The sequence below is a fragment of the Ursus maritimus genome, unplaced genomic scaffold (genome assembly GCF_017311325.1).
Source record: "Ursus maritimus isolate PB19 unplaced genomic scaffold, ASM1731132v1 scaffold_9, whole genome shotgun sequence".
NCBI lineage: Eukaryota > Metazoa > Chordata > Mammalia > Carnivora > Ursidae > Ursus > Ursus maritimus.
In genome coordinates this window covers 35,017,920-35,035,634 of record NW_024427107.1, presented here as the reverse complement: position 1 = coordinate 35,035,634, position 17,715 = coordinate 35,017,920, and the positions used below count along the sequence as shown (strand labels likewise).

General features: G+C 35.6%; 1 protein-coding gene across 1 annotated transcript in view; it reads left to right on the top strand.

Annotated features, from left to right (window-relative positions):
• MMP16 (matrix metallopeptidase 16) overlaps nucleotides 1–17,715 on the top strand; it is a 281,580-nt gene that overhangs the window by 156,808 nt on the left and 107,057 nt on the right. The window contains exon 4 of the mRNA XM_040625800.1: nucleotides 3,656–3,960. Within this exon, the coding sequence (XP_040481734.1) occupies nucleotides 3,656–3,960 (305 nt within the window). The remainder of the gene's footprint in view (nucleotides 1–3,655; nucleotides 3,961–17,715) is intronic.

The window sequence follows — 17,715 nt, the reverse complement described above, 5'->3', positions numbered from 1 at the left end:
TTTGTTCATTTTATAGCATTTTTTGTTTTGCAAATATTTATATTAATAACTTGGTGCATCATGTATTTGAACTAAGAATAACAGTCCTATTATTCTTTATATCACGTAATATCTCTGTTCCCCTTATTATTTCAATTATTAGTAAATACAACATATATCTTAATGGCATAAAAATTCCTAAATTAGTTTTTCTTTGTACTTCATCCAGAACTCTAACTTTGAAGTACACTCAGGTGTCTTTTAAAGATTTATTTATTTATTTGAGAGAGAGCGAGCAAGAACACAGTGGGGAGGAGCAGAAAGAGAGGAAGAGAAAGTCTTAAGCAGACTCTGTGCTCAGCGAGGAGTCCCAGGTGGGGCTTGATCTCACGAACCTGAGATCAGGACCCTGGGATCATGTCCTGAGCTGAAAAGGGTTGGAAGCTTAACCGACTGCGCCACCCAGGTGCCCATTATGTGTCTTGTATTTACTAATGACACCACAAATATTGTGGTTAAGTATATTTTGAAAGTTAATCAGGGCATAGCTTTGAAAAACATAGTGATGTATTTACAAGTCCAAATGATATTCCACGTTTTTTTTTTTTAATTTATTTGAGAGAGAGAGAGCGAGAACACAAGCAGGGGGAGGAACAGAAGGAGAGGGACAAGCAGACTCTGTGCTGAGCACATAGCCCGACATGGGGGTTGATCCCACAACTCTGAGATCATGACCTGAGCTGAAATCAAGAGTCTGACACTTAACCAACTGAGCCACCCAGGCGCCCCCACATTTATTATTCTTTATTATGTTGCTTCATTTTTTCTCAGAACCATTATGTACTTATATACATACCATACTAATGATTTTTTCTTTTGTAAGATTGTCTTTTATCCCAAAACAAAATAACTTCTTCATTACACATTGAATACAACACCAATTCCCATTAACAATACCCTCAGAACATACACTGAAATGGTTTAATTCTTCCTATCTCCCTGACTACCACTCTGGGATATGTCTCTATCTTCTCTTGCTCGGACTTCCACAATGTTTCATTGTTTCCATGCTTGTCTCCTTATTCATTTTTCATCAGAAACAGTGATCTTTGTAAACCAGAATAATATCAGGATATTTCTCTGCTTAAAATTCTCCAGTGGTTTCCTTTCACAGACTATAACTTGCTTCCTGCCAGTTCTCTTTAATCCCAAACCACTGTCCTGAGTATTCATTTTACATCAATTCACTGAGCACTCCCATTCTTTGAACTGACCAAGTATGTGTGGGCTGCTCACTGTTCCTTCTGGCTAGAAACTAGTGCTAAGCTAAGCATGTGTGGCTCCTTTTGTCATTGAAATCCCATTTATCATCTACTCACCTCACCTCCTCACCCTTCACTTGTCGCCATCTGTAATTATCTTTTTGATGTTGTTAGGTTTTGTGTGTGTGTATCTCTTATCACTAAAATACATAAGTTTTATAAGAGCAGAGTCTTGTGTGCAGCTGTATCTCTTATGCACCTAGAGCAGTAGCCGTTATGTAGTACATCCTTTCAAATAATGTGTCATAAAAATACTTCCCCACTAATGAGAGTCTTCCTGTTGGGTGGGAGTAAAATAGAAGACTACTAGGAAAATTAATTTAGACAAAATTCAAAGTTACAACATTAATCTGAATGTTCTTCAGCCATCAGACAGGAAATTGAGAGACTAACAAGCCAGACAGAAGCATCACCAGATGTCTCAATATAGAAATTTACTTTTTCTCAAAATAGAGTTCAGAGCATCACGCTGAAAGGACATGAAATTAAAACAAACAAGTAAAACAGCAATAACAAAATACTGTATAATGTTCTCCTTGAACAGGCTTGAATTATTGTACTCTATCTGTCCTTTGGCTCAGCTCAGAAAACATGGTGTCTTCCTTGGTACCTCCTTTTCTCTCACAGTCTTTGTCCAACCATCAGTACATCTTGGCAGGTGTATCTTCAGAATTTATCCAAAATCTGTCTACTTCTCTGTATCTCTACTGGTAGTCCCCTGGCCCCCCACTGTCATCTCTTAGCTAAAGTTTTGCAAGAGTTCCCAGTGGGTCTCCCTGCTTCAACTCTTGCTTCACTTCAGTCTGTTTTCCACATAATGCTCAGTCATCTATTTAAAAAGTGAAAGTCCAATGTCACTTAGCTCATGATGCTCCAGTTCTTCCCCTCTCACTTGCAGCAAAAGCCAAACTTCTTACAGTGGCCAAAATCTTTGATTTTCTGTTACCTTTCTGGCCTCATATCCAGCTGTGGCCACCTCACCATTCCTGGAACTCACTAAGCATGTCTCCAAGCCCTTTCACTTGTCGTTTTTCCTTCCTGGAACACTCCCTGCCCCCACTCCATTTCCACCTAGTTTGCTTCTTTGTTTTCTTTATATACAATGAATGATATTTACCATCAAATAGTCAATGTAGAAATGTATTAGAAAATAGTGAAAACCTTGTTTTACATGTGTGGCCTAGCTTAGACCATAAGACAATGGATTCTTGAGTCAGAATATTTCAGTTGAAAAACCAGCTCTGCCACTCTAAATTTTATCTAAAGTTTTCTACTGTGAAATGCTTGCCTGGCTCATAGTAAATGCTCAGTTAATGCCATTATTATTATTATTTCGGTAGGACACCTGTTATTGAGACATAGCTACAAGTGGGCTAAAAATATGATTTGCATATTATTTCCACTGGAAAGTATATCTTAAATTTTTTCTATGCTACTAAATAGCCTTAAATGGCAAAAAATAATTTTGAGTCCTATTTGTATTATGACATGTAATAGAGACACTATAACTTAACTATTACTCCATCATTATAAATTATTTAGCTTCCAGTTCTCTTTTATTACTGCATTGCAATTAATATTCACCTGAATATTATACTTTCTTTTGTGTATTAAGATTTTTTTAGTGTAAATATATGGATTCATGGATGTAAGATTGTTAGTTGAAGTATCCATTTGATATTAGCCTCAAGAAAAGTAAACTAAACAATGCCTAAGTCACTTCTTTAAATTCATATAATTTTAAATTTTTGTATTAAAAAGCCATTTACTCACATTGCTTTTTATAATTAGAAAGAATCAAGTGTAACATAAGAAAACGATAGAACATAAGAAACTGTAATTAATTAATATTTTCTTTAAAAACTAAGAAATAACTTTGTGTCTGCTGAATTGGTGTTCCTAGATAAAGAATAATTACAAGGAAATTGTTTGGAAGTACCATGTATGCACAGAATGGTGTGCCCCTAAAAGTAATGATAACAAGAAAGAAATTGAATTTTTAATTTCAGCTCGAGACTGTTTCACCTGTTTGATCATTTGGCAAACCTGCCTTTCTGTTGTTCAGAAGGCAAAGTGACTGATCCAGTTACCCTACCGTTAACCCATTCTGCAGAGAACTTCTGTTTATAGCCTTGCCAGATGAATACTGTACTGCTGAGAATTAAGTGACCCCAGTGCAGTGAAACCTGGCTATAAAGACATGAGGCATTGATTAATTTTTCCTATTTCATATAAGACTGTTTTTCTAGTATTTTACTCAACTGAATAGATCAAAATCTGTAAAAAGCCAATTTGTAATAAGTCAGATTGTATATTAAAAAACCATACTTATTATTCTCTTCTCTAAATTTCAGTATAAAGAACGTAACTCCCAAAGTAGGAGACCCTGAAACCCGCAAAGCTATTCGCCGTGCCTTTGACGTGTGGCAGAATGTAACTCCTCTGACATTTGAAGAAGTTCCTTACAGCGAATTGGAAAATGGCAAACGTGATGTGGATATAACCATCATTTTCGCATCTGGTTTTCATGGAGACAGTTCTCCCTTTGATGGAGAGGGAGGGTTTTTGGCACATGCCTACTTCCCTGGACCAGGAATTGGGGGAGATACTCATTTTGACTCAGATGAGCCGTGGACACTAGGAAATCCTAATCATGATGGTAAGTGCATAGCTTTTTTCATTGCAAATAGTTCTGTTTTTATTTTTATTTTTGAAATGCCTAAGTGATTTACTAATTTAAAAACTTTTAAGGTGTTGATTCTAAATTTGTTTTTAAAATGAAAAACACGATATGAGGCTTTTGATAACATTTTAGAACAAGAATTTGTATGGGTCAGTAGATATTACTAGTTTTTCATATGGTCTGTTGCCTAGAGGTTAGAACTTTACACTGTGTTCTGCGAATAAAGTGAATTTTGTTTTCTATAAAATGTCATTTAAAAGACTTCATAGTATTTTAAATCATGGACCATGCTTAAGGAAATTCTGCTATTTTTGCTACACTATATTGCAGTGTTTCCACTTGAAACTTAACCTGATTGACATTTTGTGGTGTAGCTTCTGCCACCTTTCTTGTTCTTTTCTTTTCTATTATCACCTATCTAGTTTGTAAAATTTTGCCACTTTCATCTTTATTTCCATTTTCTTGGTATCCCAATATGACATAACTACATAATTTATTATTTTTATGTTATATCTTTCTTTATTTTTATCAAAAAACTGCTTTTTGCAAATCTGTTCCAACAAATCTGTCAGATTTTTAATCTTTAAAATTATTCTGATATGCAAAAATAAATTTAAAATAACTCAATAACTGAAAGAATAGTTACTTCATGTAAGAAGCGTGTGTTGCTTCCTAGACAACAATTCATAATTCAATTTTATGTTTAAAAAATATTCACATAAGTACAGGATCCTAGAGTTAGAAGATGCCTAAGCATCCACCTCTTGCAATTCTTGTAATTAAGACAAATATTTTTCTTCTTCACTATAGTAGAATGTTGTTGAAAATACAGCATGCCTTGTTTTAATGACAGCTAATCAGCTGATAAAAGTCTTAATTCCTCCTTGATGAGTTAAACCCAGCCATCAAATTAAGCTTTGTTAGTTCATCAGAAAATTTAGTTAGCTGGATTAGTGTAATAGCCTTGCATTTTGAGAATGCACAGGGTTCAAACATTATAGGTAGAATGAAATAAGTTGAGTTAAATTTAAAATAACATCAATTTTCAAAGAAAGAAAATATAATAAATACTTGCTCCTGTTTTCCAAAAGAAAATAAAATATCTACTGTTCAATAAAATGGCCATTTGCATTGTTATTAATAGGTATATTGACTATGAAATTATGACTTCATTTTTAAGAACTGATTTGGAGACAAATGGCAAGTATGTTGGGAGATTTCACTATATAGTAGTGTCATGAAAGCCAAAAACTTTGAAGTTGGACAGGCTGCATTCAATTCCTGGCTAACCGATCATAGCTCAAGAAGCCTCTACCGTGCTGTATGCTTATTTTCACTCTGCAGGTTGTATTGCAGGGCTGGGACATTGCAAGTAGGCATGCTTTCTATTCAGGATTGTTTAACGTACTCTATGCCTGAGCATCCAATAATAAAATATCTGCAACATGGTAGTAGGCCCACACTGGTGTGATACATAAATCATTTAAAATTAAATGTGTTTATCTTATTTAAAAAAATTTTTTTTATTAAGTGGGCTCCACACACACCATGGGGCTCAAACTCAAGACCCTGAGATCAAGACCTGAGCTGAGATCAAAAGTTGGATGCTTAAGCGATTGAGCTACCCAAGCACCCCTATCTTATTTTTATCAAAGTTGCACAGGCAGGGGCACCTGGGTGGCTCAGTCGTTAAGCGTCTGCCTTCGTCTCAGGGCGTGGTCCCGGCGTTCTGGGATCCAGCCCCGCATTGGGCTCCTCCTCTGGGAGCCTGCTTCTTCCTCTCCCACTCCCCCTGCTTGTGTTCGCTCTCTTGCTGGCTGTCTCTCTGTCAAATAAATAAAATCTTAAAAAAAAAAAATTGCACAGGCATTCTAATGAAGTAGCTCATACATCTTCAGGTCAATTGTCAATTGTTAATATAAATGTTTGCATTCTAAATGAGAAGAATGGCACTTATAATGGTAGAATTTTGCTGATGGAGGCAAAACTGCATTTGCTTCTGGGAAAAGACTTCTTCTAAAATTCTAAACAGAAAATTATTTTTATTGCAGTAATTATAATTCCAAAAGTATATTTTATTCTAATAATAGATTAATTGTTAAGGCTACTACAAATCTGGAGCTTTGAAGTCATGTTAATTTGGGTGATGATGCCTATCAAATGGCCTGTATTTTCCCTTAAAATATTGAAATCCTTAAGAAAGCTGCACACATTTTTTAGACGTATCCTCTATTAGCTGCATTTTTTAGGTATCAAGAAATGCTTTTTGAAAATAACCAAAAAGCTTTAAGAAAAGGTCTATAGGGACATTTGAGATGACAGAGGAAATGAGAATGTTTACACTGATTTAAGTGTGATTGCTGTTATGAATGCTTCTGTGTTTTGCACGACTTTTCCAAGGAAAAGTCTATAATATATATATATATATTCTCTCTATATATAGAATAGAATTGAAATAGAACATAGGAACTAAAGATATACAATCATGTCAATGGACTTTTGACTCAGATTATGTATTAATACATTTGATTGCCTCTTAATTTATACTGGAGAAATATAATAATTTTTGTACATAGGCATACTATTAAACAAAACAAATTATTTAATAATTAGTGTTTCGTTTGGAAGAAAATATTTCCTTACTGATCATATAAACATATTTTTTCTTTTGAGTGAGCTTAAAGAAAATGACTACAAAATCATAGTGTTTCAGAATTGTAGGGGACTAGGGAGAAGTTAACTGTCTGTTCAAGATGTAATACCGTAAAGATTTACTGCTTAATTGAAATTCAGACTTTTAACTAGCAACAGCAGGGCAACTAGGGTGGTGTCATGCTGAAGTATTGATCATTTATCAAAAGAACAGCCTCTAGCTTTGCTGTGTTGCTGGTGAATGTGGGGAGAATTAATGCATTTTTACATCCTAGATCCTAACTGTCTGTAAGATTATCTTTTTGTATCACACATATACAAGGAACAATTCTGACATCTTCATTGATAAACTTCTTCTTTTCTTTACTCTAGTCCTCAAATGCCCCCAAGCTTACTTAACTGAGAAATTTTCTTTCTTTCCTATTCACAGCTCTTAAGCACCTAGAAAACAGAGCAGCTTGATAATTTAGCAAAAATGCAAATGAAAGAGCCTCTTGATAAGTACCCAGCTCATTTTCCACAGCATATTGCTCAGCTAATGAAGGCAATTTGAATTCTGTCTACCTCAAAAGAGATAAACAGTGTCTTAGGCTGCCAGTAACCTTTAATTCATTGTTACCCACTTTCCTATCAATTTGCTTATAGTCATGATACCTTTCAAAAACTCAAGCTAAAACCCATTAAGTAAATTACACAATAATTGTATTAAATAAATAAATACACCTCTCTCTCTCTCTCTCTCTCTCTCTCTCTCCTACTTAATAAAAATAATGCCACTTTTTCCAAGAGGTTTTTTTTTTTTTCCTGGAGTGGATAAGCAAAACATATGCATAGTAATTCTAAATAGAAAATGTTACTGTGATATGGTTTTTCGCAAAGTATACATTGCCTGAATGTGAGTTGGAAAATTTAACTCTAGAAAAGTGTTAAGATTCATTTTAAGCATCATTATCATATTGTTTCCTTGGCTACAGTATAGAGTTTAAATGGCGCTATCAACGTAAACACAAACTTATCACAAAGATTCTTTCTAATTAGACAAGTATGTACCCCAGTAATAGGATTTCAAATTGATAATCTCTAAGCAAAAAAGTTACCTATTAAAATGTTACATAAAACTACCACAGAAAAATATCTAGAGGCAAGTCTTATTATACCATAGAGTTGCAGTTCTATTAACAAGAAGAATGTGTTGCATTGGCTCTGTTTATTATCAGAAAAATCACTGCCTGAGGTAAGAAGATGATCAGGAGGTGCGCAGGGCTGTCGTGGCAGTCCACCTAAGAATTAGGGAGAGAGAAATGATGATAGAAATTGTATCAAGACATCAAAACCCTTAAATCTGTTACATCATCATGATGGTTAGCTTTATGTGTCAACTTGACTAGACTAAGGGGTACACATATAGCGAATAAAATATGATTTCTGGATGTGTCTGTGAGGGTGTTTCTGGAGGAGATTAGCATTGGATTCAGTAGACTGAGTAAAGAAGATCCTCCCTCCCCAATGTGTGCAGCCATCATCTAATCCATTGGGGGCCAAAAAAAAAAAAAAAAGAGGAAGGGGGAATTTTCTCTCTCTTTTTGAGCTGAAACATACATCTTTTCCTGCCCTTGGAGACCAGAACTCCTGGTTCTTGGGCTTTCAGTCTCTGACTGAATCATACCATTGGCTTTCCAGGTTCTCCAGGTTGCAGGTGGCATGTTGTGAGACTTCTCAGCCTCCATAATCTTTTGAGTTAATCCCTATAATAAATCTCCTTTTAAATATCCGTAGATATCCTACTGGTTCTGTTTCTCTGGAGAATCCTGGCTAATATAACCGATAAATGTGAAGCAGTCAAATTCTACATGTAAGGCAGCTCATTCTTTGAATAAACCTAGTTGAAGTTAAAAATCTTCACAATGTGATGCCTCAGTCAATGGACTTGATTTATGTCGACTGGGGAGAGTTAACTTTCTGTAGGAGATATTTTGTCATTGGCAGACTAGAGATGTGTTGGTGCCAAGAAGTAAACTTAGGCCTTAACCAGCTGTCTGCCATCTCCCAACTTTTTCTGCTCATTTTGCAACCATAACTGCTATATAATATTTTTCTGATGCTTACAGGATCTTGACTTTGATCTTTGAGGACAGGAAAAGTTGGATGCCAAATAGATATTTACCAAGAGGCCTGGAAGTGCTACAGTCTGTGGGAATATTGTCCAGATCAATCTTTCCTGTGCTTTTTTTGAAGATAAGGGAATCACTTGATATGACTAGGCAGTCAAGGACCTTAATCTATCTTTAAAACCAAAGTACTTATTGAGATTTTAAAATCTAAGAATATTAGCTTTCTACCACATAGTTCTTACCTTACCATGTTTTACCAAAACTTGGAAGCGCTCTCTCTCAAATTAACTTGGCTTTCAAAACTATAATAGAGATATTTTTGTGTGTTTTTAACAACATGACTTCTTTCCTTCTGATTTCTTTCCTGGAATGAACTTAATTTCACTGAGTTTATTTTATTTCAGTACACTGGTGACTTTAATAGTCTTGAGTTTTTCAAAACCTCTCAGTTACATTGCCTCACATGATTAGTATGCAGTATCTACTTAGTTATTAGATCCTTGTGTGCAGTTAGAGAAAAGCAGATGAATTGGTGTCATCACACTCAAAACATTTCATTATATCCGTTTAAATGAAGTATATAGATGGATCGTGAACATTAAAATACAGATAATATCAAACTCTTAATAAATGAAACAGGTAAGACCAGAGATTTCAGTGGCTTAACACAATAGAATTTTATTTCTTGCTCATGTGGTGGGGAAGAGGATTGTCCACTCACTTGATCTAAGTCCCAGAAAAATCGAGGCTCAGCTATCATCCACACATCATTTCCAGAGTTGCCTTGGGTATTAACATCCAGTCAGTAGCTGGGAGACCTGAGGTAGATTTGCTCATGGAGTCGTGTTATGTGCCAGACCTGCAGGTGGTAATAATATTCCTGACAAGTTCCACGAACTAGAATTCAATTCCGTGGCCACACCTAATCTCAGGAAGGCTGGAGAAAGGTGATAGGTTTGATGAGCAACTAGCCATTGTCTGCCACACCAATATGATAGGAGGTAAAAACAATACTAGTTTGACTTTAGATACACTCTGCCTCTGTGAATTAGTTGCTTAACCATAATTTGCCTTAATACAGATTTTGACCTATTGACTATTATTTAGCTTCTGTTATTCCTCTCCTTATATTTGTAGAATTTTCTTTGTTATTTATCTTCATATATGTTATTTATCTTTAAATTTAGGTGGTCATCAATAAGGCAAAATATAGTAGAAATTTCAAATTTAGCCATTAGTTTTTCAATATAAAAAATTAATGTCTGAGTTTTTGAGAAAATGTAATTATTAAAATTAATAATTTTATAGTCTTATCTCAATTATTAAGATTAGTAATTAATTTATAGTACCACTTTAATAATTTCCTTACAGTTTAAGCACAACAAAACTATCTACTAGTTATTCTCACATTTAATTTATAACTCGCTTCATTTGAAATCAAATGTTGCCACAATTCACCTCCTCCCCAGTGTACTGATTACATATCAAGGCAGCAGCAGAAATAGCTCTTGGTGCAATCCACAGTGGAAATTGTAGTTTGTCATTGATTTAATGCATCAGAGAACACGACCACTGTGGGCTTCGAGGAAGTTGCACTTGTCTTAGGCAAGGCTGTAATAGATGCATGTGTACTGAGAAATGGAGATTGACCGAAGATCATGGGAAATCAAGAACCTAAGAAAACAGGGAAATCAAGAAGTAATTAAAGACCTCTCTGCTGGGGCACCTGGGTGGCTCAGTTAGTTGAGCATCCAATTCTTGATTTCAGCTCAGGTCATGATCTCAGGACTGTGAGATTGAGCCTCGTGTTGGGCTCCACGCTGGGCGTGGAGCTTGCATGGGATTCTCTCTCTCTCTCTCTCTTGCTCTGCCTCTCCCCCCTCATTCTACATGTGTTCTCTCTCAAAAAAAAAAAAAAAAAGACACTTCTCAGCTGGTTTATCATCAATCTTATTCAAAGTTTCATAAAGCCAAATTTAATTGAGTGTTTAGTATGTCTCAGATACTGTTTTAAATTCATTGTATGTCCCTAACTCATTTACTCCACACCACAAACTAGATAGTGGAATTACTTCCATTTTACAAGAAAATTGAGGCATAGAAAGTTTGGTAACTAGCCCAAAGTACCTAGTTGGTAATAACAAAATGAGAGCATTAAGAAGATACTAAAGAACCAGGGAAAGGGACAATCTACTTGAAGACTCAGGAGAGAAGCCTATCACTGAAAATATTTTATCAAGTGAATCAAAACAATGATATTGGAAACAACTCTGAATACCCATAAAGGCTCTCTATGGATGGAACAGGAAAAGAAACCTATTATTACTGCAAAAACTGAGTCTGTCATGTGGAAGGAAATCTTGGTAAGCATTTTCAGAAAAGCGTGGTAAGATAAAATGATGTGAAATTCAAGGATAGATAAAGAAGACCTGGTAGATAGCTCCAGCTTAAGAATTATAGATTCTCCCAAAGGAGGAAAGAGTGGGAAGTTAAAGCAAAGGAAATATACAAACACATAATAGCAAAAACATCTTATTCTAAAATAAGAGAGTAATATGCAATTCAAAATCATTGCATTCATTGCAAAATTTACAAAATCAGATCCATAAATAAATCCATCCTACAAGTAAATATAAAGATTCCATTAACCGTGACACCGTTTATCTCTTTTGAAGTAGACAGATTTCAAAAATTGTGGGGAGGAGTTCCATATACATTAATGGCATTGTCTCTGGCCTCTGCCCATAAATGCCACCAGGAACCCAAGTATTTCTTCCAATCAAAAATGTCTCTTTGTCAACTGTCCACTTGGGGCAAAATCACCCTTGCCTGAGAAACACAAGTCTAGATGACAGGATAATTAAGTGAAGAGTAGTAATAGCTAAAACTAGGAAAGTTGGTTTTATCTAATTTGTTGAAATTATTTAGTGACATGTTAATGAGATCGATTTTTCTTATGGCTCATTAGAATCCACTGAACTCTTTTGAGCAAGGGAATAAAATGAACATAGAGATGATTTAGGAAATTTTATTCAGGTTGCAGAATATAAACTATTTCAGAAGGAAGAAAATAGGAAGAGTTGAGTGTGCATCTTTTCAGGGTTAATTTCTCTACTGAAATCGTGCAGCCTCTTTTCAATATTATCTCCTATGCCATCGTTTAATTCAAAACATGTACTGGAGAATTACAGAATATTAAAAATGTGATAGTAAAAAAATTAAAAGAAAATAAAAATGGGGTAGTGTTTGAAAGCACATAACAGCAATAGTAGTTTTTATTAAAATGAGAACATATAATTATATGTAAGGAACAATTTAATTTTTAACTGTAAAATTTGACTTTTTCAAATGTAAAAAATTCTGTGACTCCATTCTATCCAAAAGCAAGAGCCTTTGATTATTTCTCTGTGGCAATTCTAGTTCAAATTTATTAAAGTCATTATTTACAGTTTTTTAAAAAATATTCTCATCAGAGTCTCATACTATGTCTTGAATACATTTAATTTTAAATTTGCCTCTGCATAAAAGTAAATATTTGTTTCTGATTAAACACTGAGGTATTCAGTTTCAGACTTAGAAAAGTCATCTCAAGTAGCATATTATAAGAATTTTCAGAATAATAACTTATTTCTTATTTACTGCAGTTTATTTTTACACATAGGAAATGGGACTTCACTCTAAGATGATTCCTTATTATATTAATCTGGAATATATACTAAATAACCAGTCTAAATTCCCCTTTCTCTGATTTTTTTTATTTTAACTTTTTAAACCAAACTTTATCATTTCTTTCTATTTTAGAGCAGAGAAGTCTCCAAAGTGTGTGTGTGTATGTGTGTGTGTGTGTGTGTTGCATTCAGACTATTTTCTTAGAGCAAAAATGGTGCTTTTTTAGAACTTCCCTCCACTTGCCAACATTTACTTATTTAGAACCACTGATCCTTTTAATGTTATTATTAAAGGATGCATATTGGATAGAACATGAGATCAAGAAAACTGATACTCATTTCGTTCTAGTAGATTTATTCGTGTAGGACAGTGCCAAAGAAGGAAATACTAACAAGAAAATACATTTTTATGGTATATTAAACACATTTTTATGACTATGTATTAAACAAGTAGCAAGTAACCCCAGTTTATTTAAAAGTTTTTTACCTAATGAAACTTTTCGTTAGAGTCCTTTTTGAGAGTGATTTTATCAACAAAAATTTTAGCTAGATGAGTGGTATTAATGTTTTTCTACCCAATAGAAACATGCAGAGGAAATGTTTTCTCTTTTGCAGCTTATTTCTTTGCAAGGGATCCAGAAAAATTAAATTAGCTGTAACGTTTAAACTTTTAAACTTCCAACCTAATTCCCTTGACTTAACAGATAACCATGCATCTCATATCAAAATCAGTTCATGTAATTATATTCACACTTCTCCTTTCTGCCTCTTCTTTGACATTAACTCATTGTTTCTTACTGAATTTCTGCCTCTGGGGAAAAATGGCTATATTTTATGTCCACCCCTCCAACATAAAGTCCTCCTCAGTCCTCAAGACCCTGCCCTTGGGGTGCCTGGGTGGCTCAGTAGGTTAAATGCAGGACTCAATTTCCACTCAGGTCATGATCTCAGGGTGGTGATATCCATCCCCCTGTCTGGTCAGGCTCTGAGCTGCTCTCTGTCCCTCTCCCTTTGCCCCTCCCTCCCCCTCTCTCTAAGAAAAAAAAAAAAAAAAAGACCCTGCCTTTATCTAATCAGCCTACTACACTTTGTCTTAATCAGTTCCTTCTTTATTTGTAACTTTTCGGTGCACAAAATATATAGCACATTTTTTAAAATTTAAATTCGATTAATTAACATATAGTATATTATTGGTTTCAGAGGTAGAGGTCAGTGATTCATCAGTCTTATGTAATACCCACTGCTCATTACATCACATGCCCTCCTTAATGTCCATCACCCAATTACCCCATCCTGCATCCCCCATCCCCCTCCCCTCCGGCAACCCTCAGTTTGTTTCCTATGATTAAGAGTCTCTTATGGTTTGTCTCCCTCTCTGATTTCATCTTGTTTTATTTTTTCCTCTCTTCCCCTATGATCCTCTGTTATTCCACATATGAATGAGATCATATGATAATTGTCTTTCTCTGATTGACTTATTTCACTTCGCATAATACCCTCTAGTTCCATCCATGTCATTGCAAGTGGCAAGACTTCTTTTTTTTTTTTTTTTTTGGTGGCTGAGTAGTATTCCACTGTGTATATATATACCACATACATCTTCTTTATCCACTAATCTGTCAGTGGACATCTGGGCTCTTTCCATAGTTTGGATATTGTGGACATTGCTGCTATAAACACGGGAGTGCAGGTGCCCGCTTGGATCACTACATTTGTATCTTTGAGATAAATACCCAGTAGTGCAATTGCTGGGTCATAGGGTACCTCTATTTTAAACTTTCTGAGGAACCTCCATACTGTTTTTCAGAGTGGCTGCACCAGCTTGTATTCCCACCAATAGTGTAGGAGGGTTCCCCTCTCTTCCCTCATCCTTGCCAGCATGTGTCATTTCCTGACTTGTTTATTTTAGCCATTCTGACCAGTGTGAGGTGGCATCTCATTGTGGTTTTGATTTGTATTTCCCTGATGCCAAGTGATGTTGAGCATTTTTTCATGAGTCTGTTGGCCATTTGGATGTCTTCTTTGGAGAAATGCCTGTTCATGTTTCTGCCCATTTCTTGATTAGATTATTTGTTCTTTGGGTGTTGAGTTTGCTAAGTTCTTTATAGATTTTGGATACTAGCCCTTAATCTGATATGTCATTTGCAAATATCTTCTCCCATTCTGTTGGTTGTCTTTTGGTTTTGTCGACTGTTTCCTTTGCTGTGCAAAAGCTTTTCATCTTGATGAAGTCCCAATAGTTCATTTTTGTCTTTGTTTCCCTTGCCTTTGAAGACATGTCTAGCAAGAAGTTGCTGCGGCCAAGGTCACGGAGGTTCTCCTCTAGAATTCTCCTCTAGAATTTTCCTCTAGTGTTCTCCTCTAGAATTCTGATGGATTCCTGTCTCACATTTAGGTCTTTCATTCGTTTTGAGTTTATCTTTGTGTGTGGTGTAAGGAAATGGTTCCGTTTCATTCTTTTTTTTTTTTTTAAGATTTTATTTATTTATTTATTTATTTATCTATTTATTTATTTGACAGAGATAGAGACAGCCAGCGAGAGAGGAAACACAATCAGGGGGAGTGGGAGAGGAAGAAGCAGGCTCCTAGCAGAGGAGCCTGATGTGGGGCTCGATCCCATAACGCCGGGATCACTCCCTGAGCCGAAGGCAGACGCTTAACCGCTGTGCCACCCAGGCGCCCCCCGTTTCATTCTTTTGCATGTGGTTGTCCAATTTCCCCAACACCATTTGTTGATAAAACTGTCTTTTTTCCTTTGGATATTCTTTCCAAAATCTGGAAATCTTTGTCAAAGATTAGTTGGCCATAGAGTTGAGGGTCCATTTCTTGGTTCTCTATTCTGTTCCATTGATCTAAGTATAGCCCATTTTCTTTACTATTTTGAACACACAGTGAATACTTATGGAATAAATGAAATCAAAACTAGAGATAGGGTATCTTACAAAGTAAATTTCCAGACAGATCATAAATTTTTCGTTTGCTTAATATATTTAAAATAATCATTTTAGTCAAGTAAAGAAGGACTTCAAGTAGAACTCTTTGCATTTCAGCCTGAGGTCAGTTGGCCCAAGTCACCAAGAGGAAATAAGAGAATCTTTCAGGAAGCTTTGGGAAATAGTTCCCTTTACCTGTGTTTATTACGAACTCATACGAGTTATGTCGAACTAACCTAACTCACCCTGATTTATGTTCAACACTGAGAACATTCATTCCTAAATATTATCTCTTTGATACCAGAGACTAGGGGAGTTTTGGGGCCCTGAGACCTCAACCGCCACACCAGCTGGTGCCAGGTTCTTGACTTCACTGGGAGAAAGAATTCAAGGACAAATCAGAGGAAAGTATAGTAGCAGAACCCTTATTGCAAAGAAAGGGAGTGTGGGCTCACTCAGAGGATCTGAGTTGGAAGGAGTAGGTGGGGGGCACCTGGGTGGCTCAGTCGTTAAGCGTCTGCCTTCGACTCAGAGTGTGATTCCGGAGTCCTGGGATCAAGCCCCACATCAGGCTCCTCCGCTGAGAGCCTGCTTCTTCCTCTCCCACTCCCCGCTGCTTGTGTTCCCTCTCTCACTGGCTGTCTCTCTCTCTGTCAGATAAATAAATAAAATCTTAAAAAAAAAAAAAGGAAGGAGTAGGTGGGGTGTGGGGTTTTCATCTTTATGGACAGTTATAGACAAGGGGTGGAATATACATGTAGTCGGGTTCTACAAATAGGAAGAAATTTACAGGAACTTAAATACCATTGCACATGCTCTGTGCAAATTACTATGCACAGGTGCTGTCTGATTTTTTTGGCATATACTCTAAATATACTGTGAATGTGCAATTGGTCCTCTAGCGCCTCTGGTGGAGGGGTTATTCTCCATCATTTGTGAGCTAATAGGATCTTTGTGCACATGCCTGCCTGTGGGCTGGAGCAACAACAGGATGTTTGTGGCCCTGAGAAAACACAGAGCTATCACAGGGTATACTCAGTTGTCAAACATTCTGTCAGTGGTCAGACTCAGTTCCCTATCTTTTGTTCTGCAATTACCCAGCCTTTTCCTTTTCTACCTGCCTCATCTTCAATTCAAGACAGAGGGTTAGGGCAATGATAGGAGGAAGGATATCAGTATCATCACACCTTTCCCTCAAGTTGAGTGTTCTGTTCATCTCTATTCAGGACCCCATGCATTTATACTCGGAAAGTATGTATGCACTTTGGTGTAAATAGATCTCAAATGATAAGTTTCAAAATAGCATATCTAAAATAAAGTGAACTTTTCTTCATTTTTTTGAAGCAGCTTCAACCTTTTCTTTATTTTCATGGCACTGATCTAGGAGTAATCACACTTCCTACTCAGAATGTCCTAGTGACATTGACTTGCCTAGATTGTTTTCATTTAAGATGATGCAGTCAGTTTCCTGCTTAGCTCTTCTTAGATTTGATCTAATGGGTTTCATCAAATCCTTTTTTTTCTTCAAAAGTACCAATATAGGCATATACCCACTCTGAAATAGCTATATATCTCCATATCTTATAAATAAAGAGCAAAATGATTAATAACCTTCAGATAGAGTATATTTCTCAATGCCTATATCATGGCCGTTAACAATAGACCAGTTGAGATATCAATTCTACCATGTTTAGTGATCTCTTAAACTAACTAAGGTTTTGTTTCTCTATTTGTAATACAGGCAGAGGATGGTGGTTAAAAAGGTTATAATCACCATTTGAACATATTAAATATGTCAATACACCTACTGCAATGCCTGGCACATAATAAATATCAAAATAAATGTGAAAACAATAGTTTTCTTCCTGATAGCTGCACTGTTAACTGCATATTCAATTTCGTATTGAATTAGTATTGAATGCATAATTTCTAATAACTCTTTAACTGTGATATAGTTTATAATATGACTAATCATATGTATGAATTCCTGGAGTGAAATTTAATAAAATCCAGGAGTTAGAAAGAAAATCATTAAAATCATCTTCAGCACTTCCACTCAAAGACAACCACTGCAAGGTCTGAGAGATTTAATATCCTAATATATTGATTGCTAGATAAAATAGAGATATAAACCTGGACAGATATACATATAATTATTATATTGTATATGATTTAAAAATATTTATATTTTTCACTGCACATTATTTGCCCATAGTTTTCCTAAACTCACTAAAATATCTTCAATATAACCCAATATTCTGCCATGTAAGTGAATATAATTTATGGCGATTATACCAATGGACAAAAATTTAGGTTACTTCCGATTTTAGCTGTTAGTTATAATGAACATATTTTTGCATAAATTTT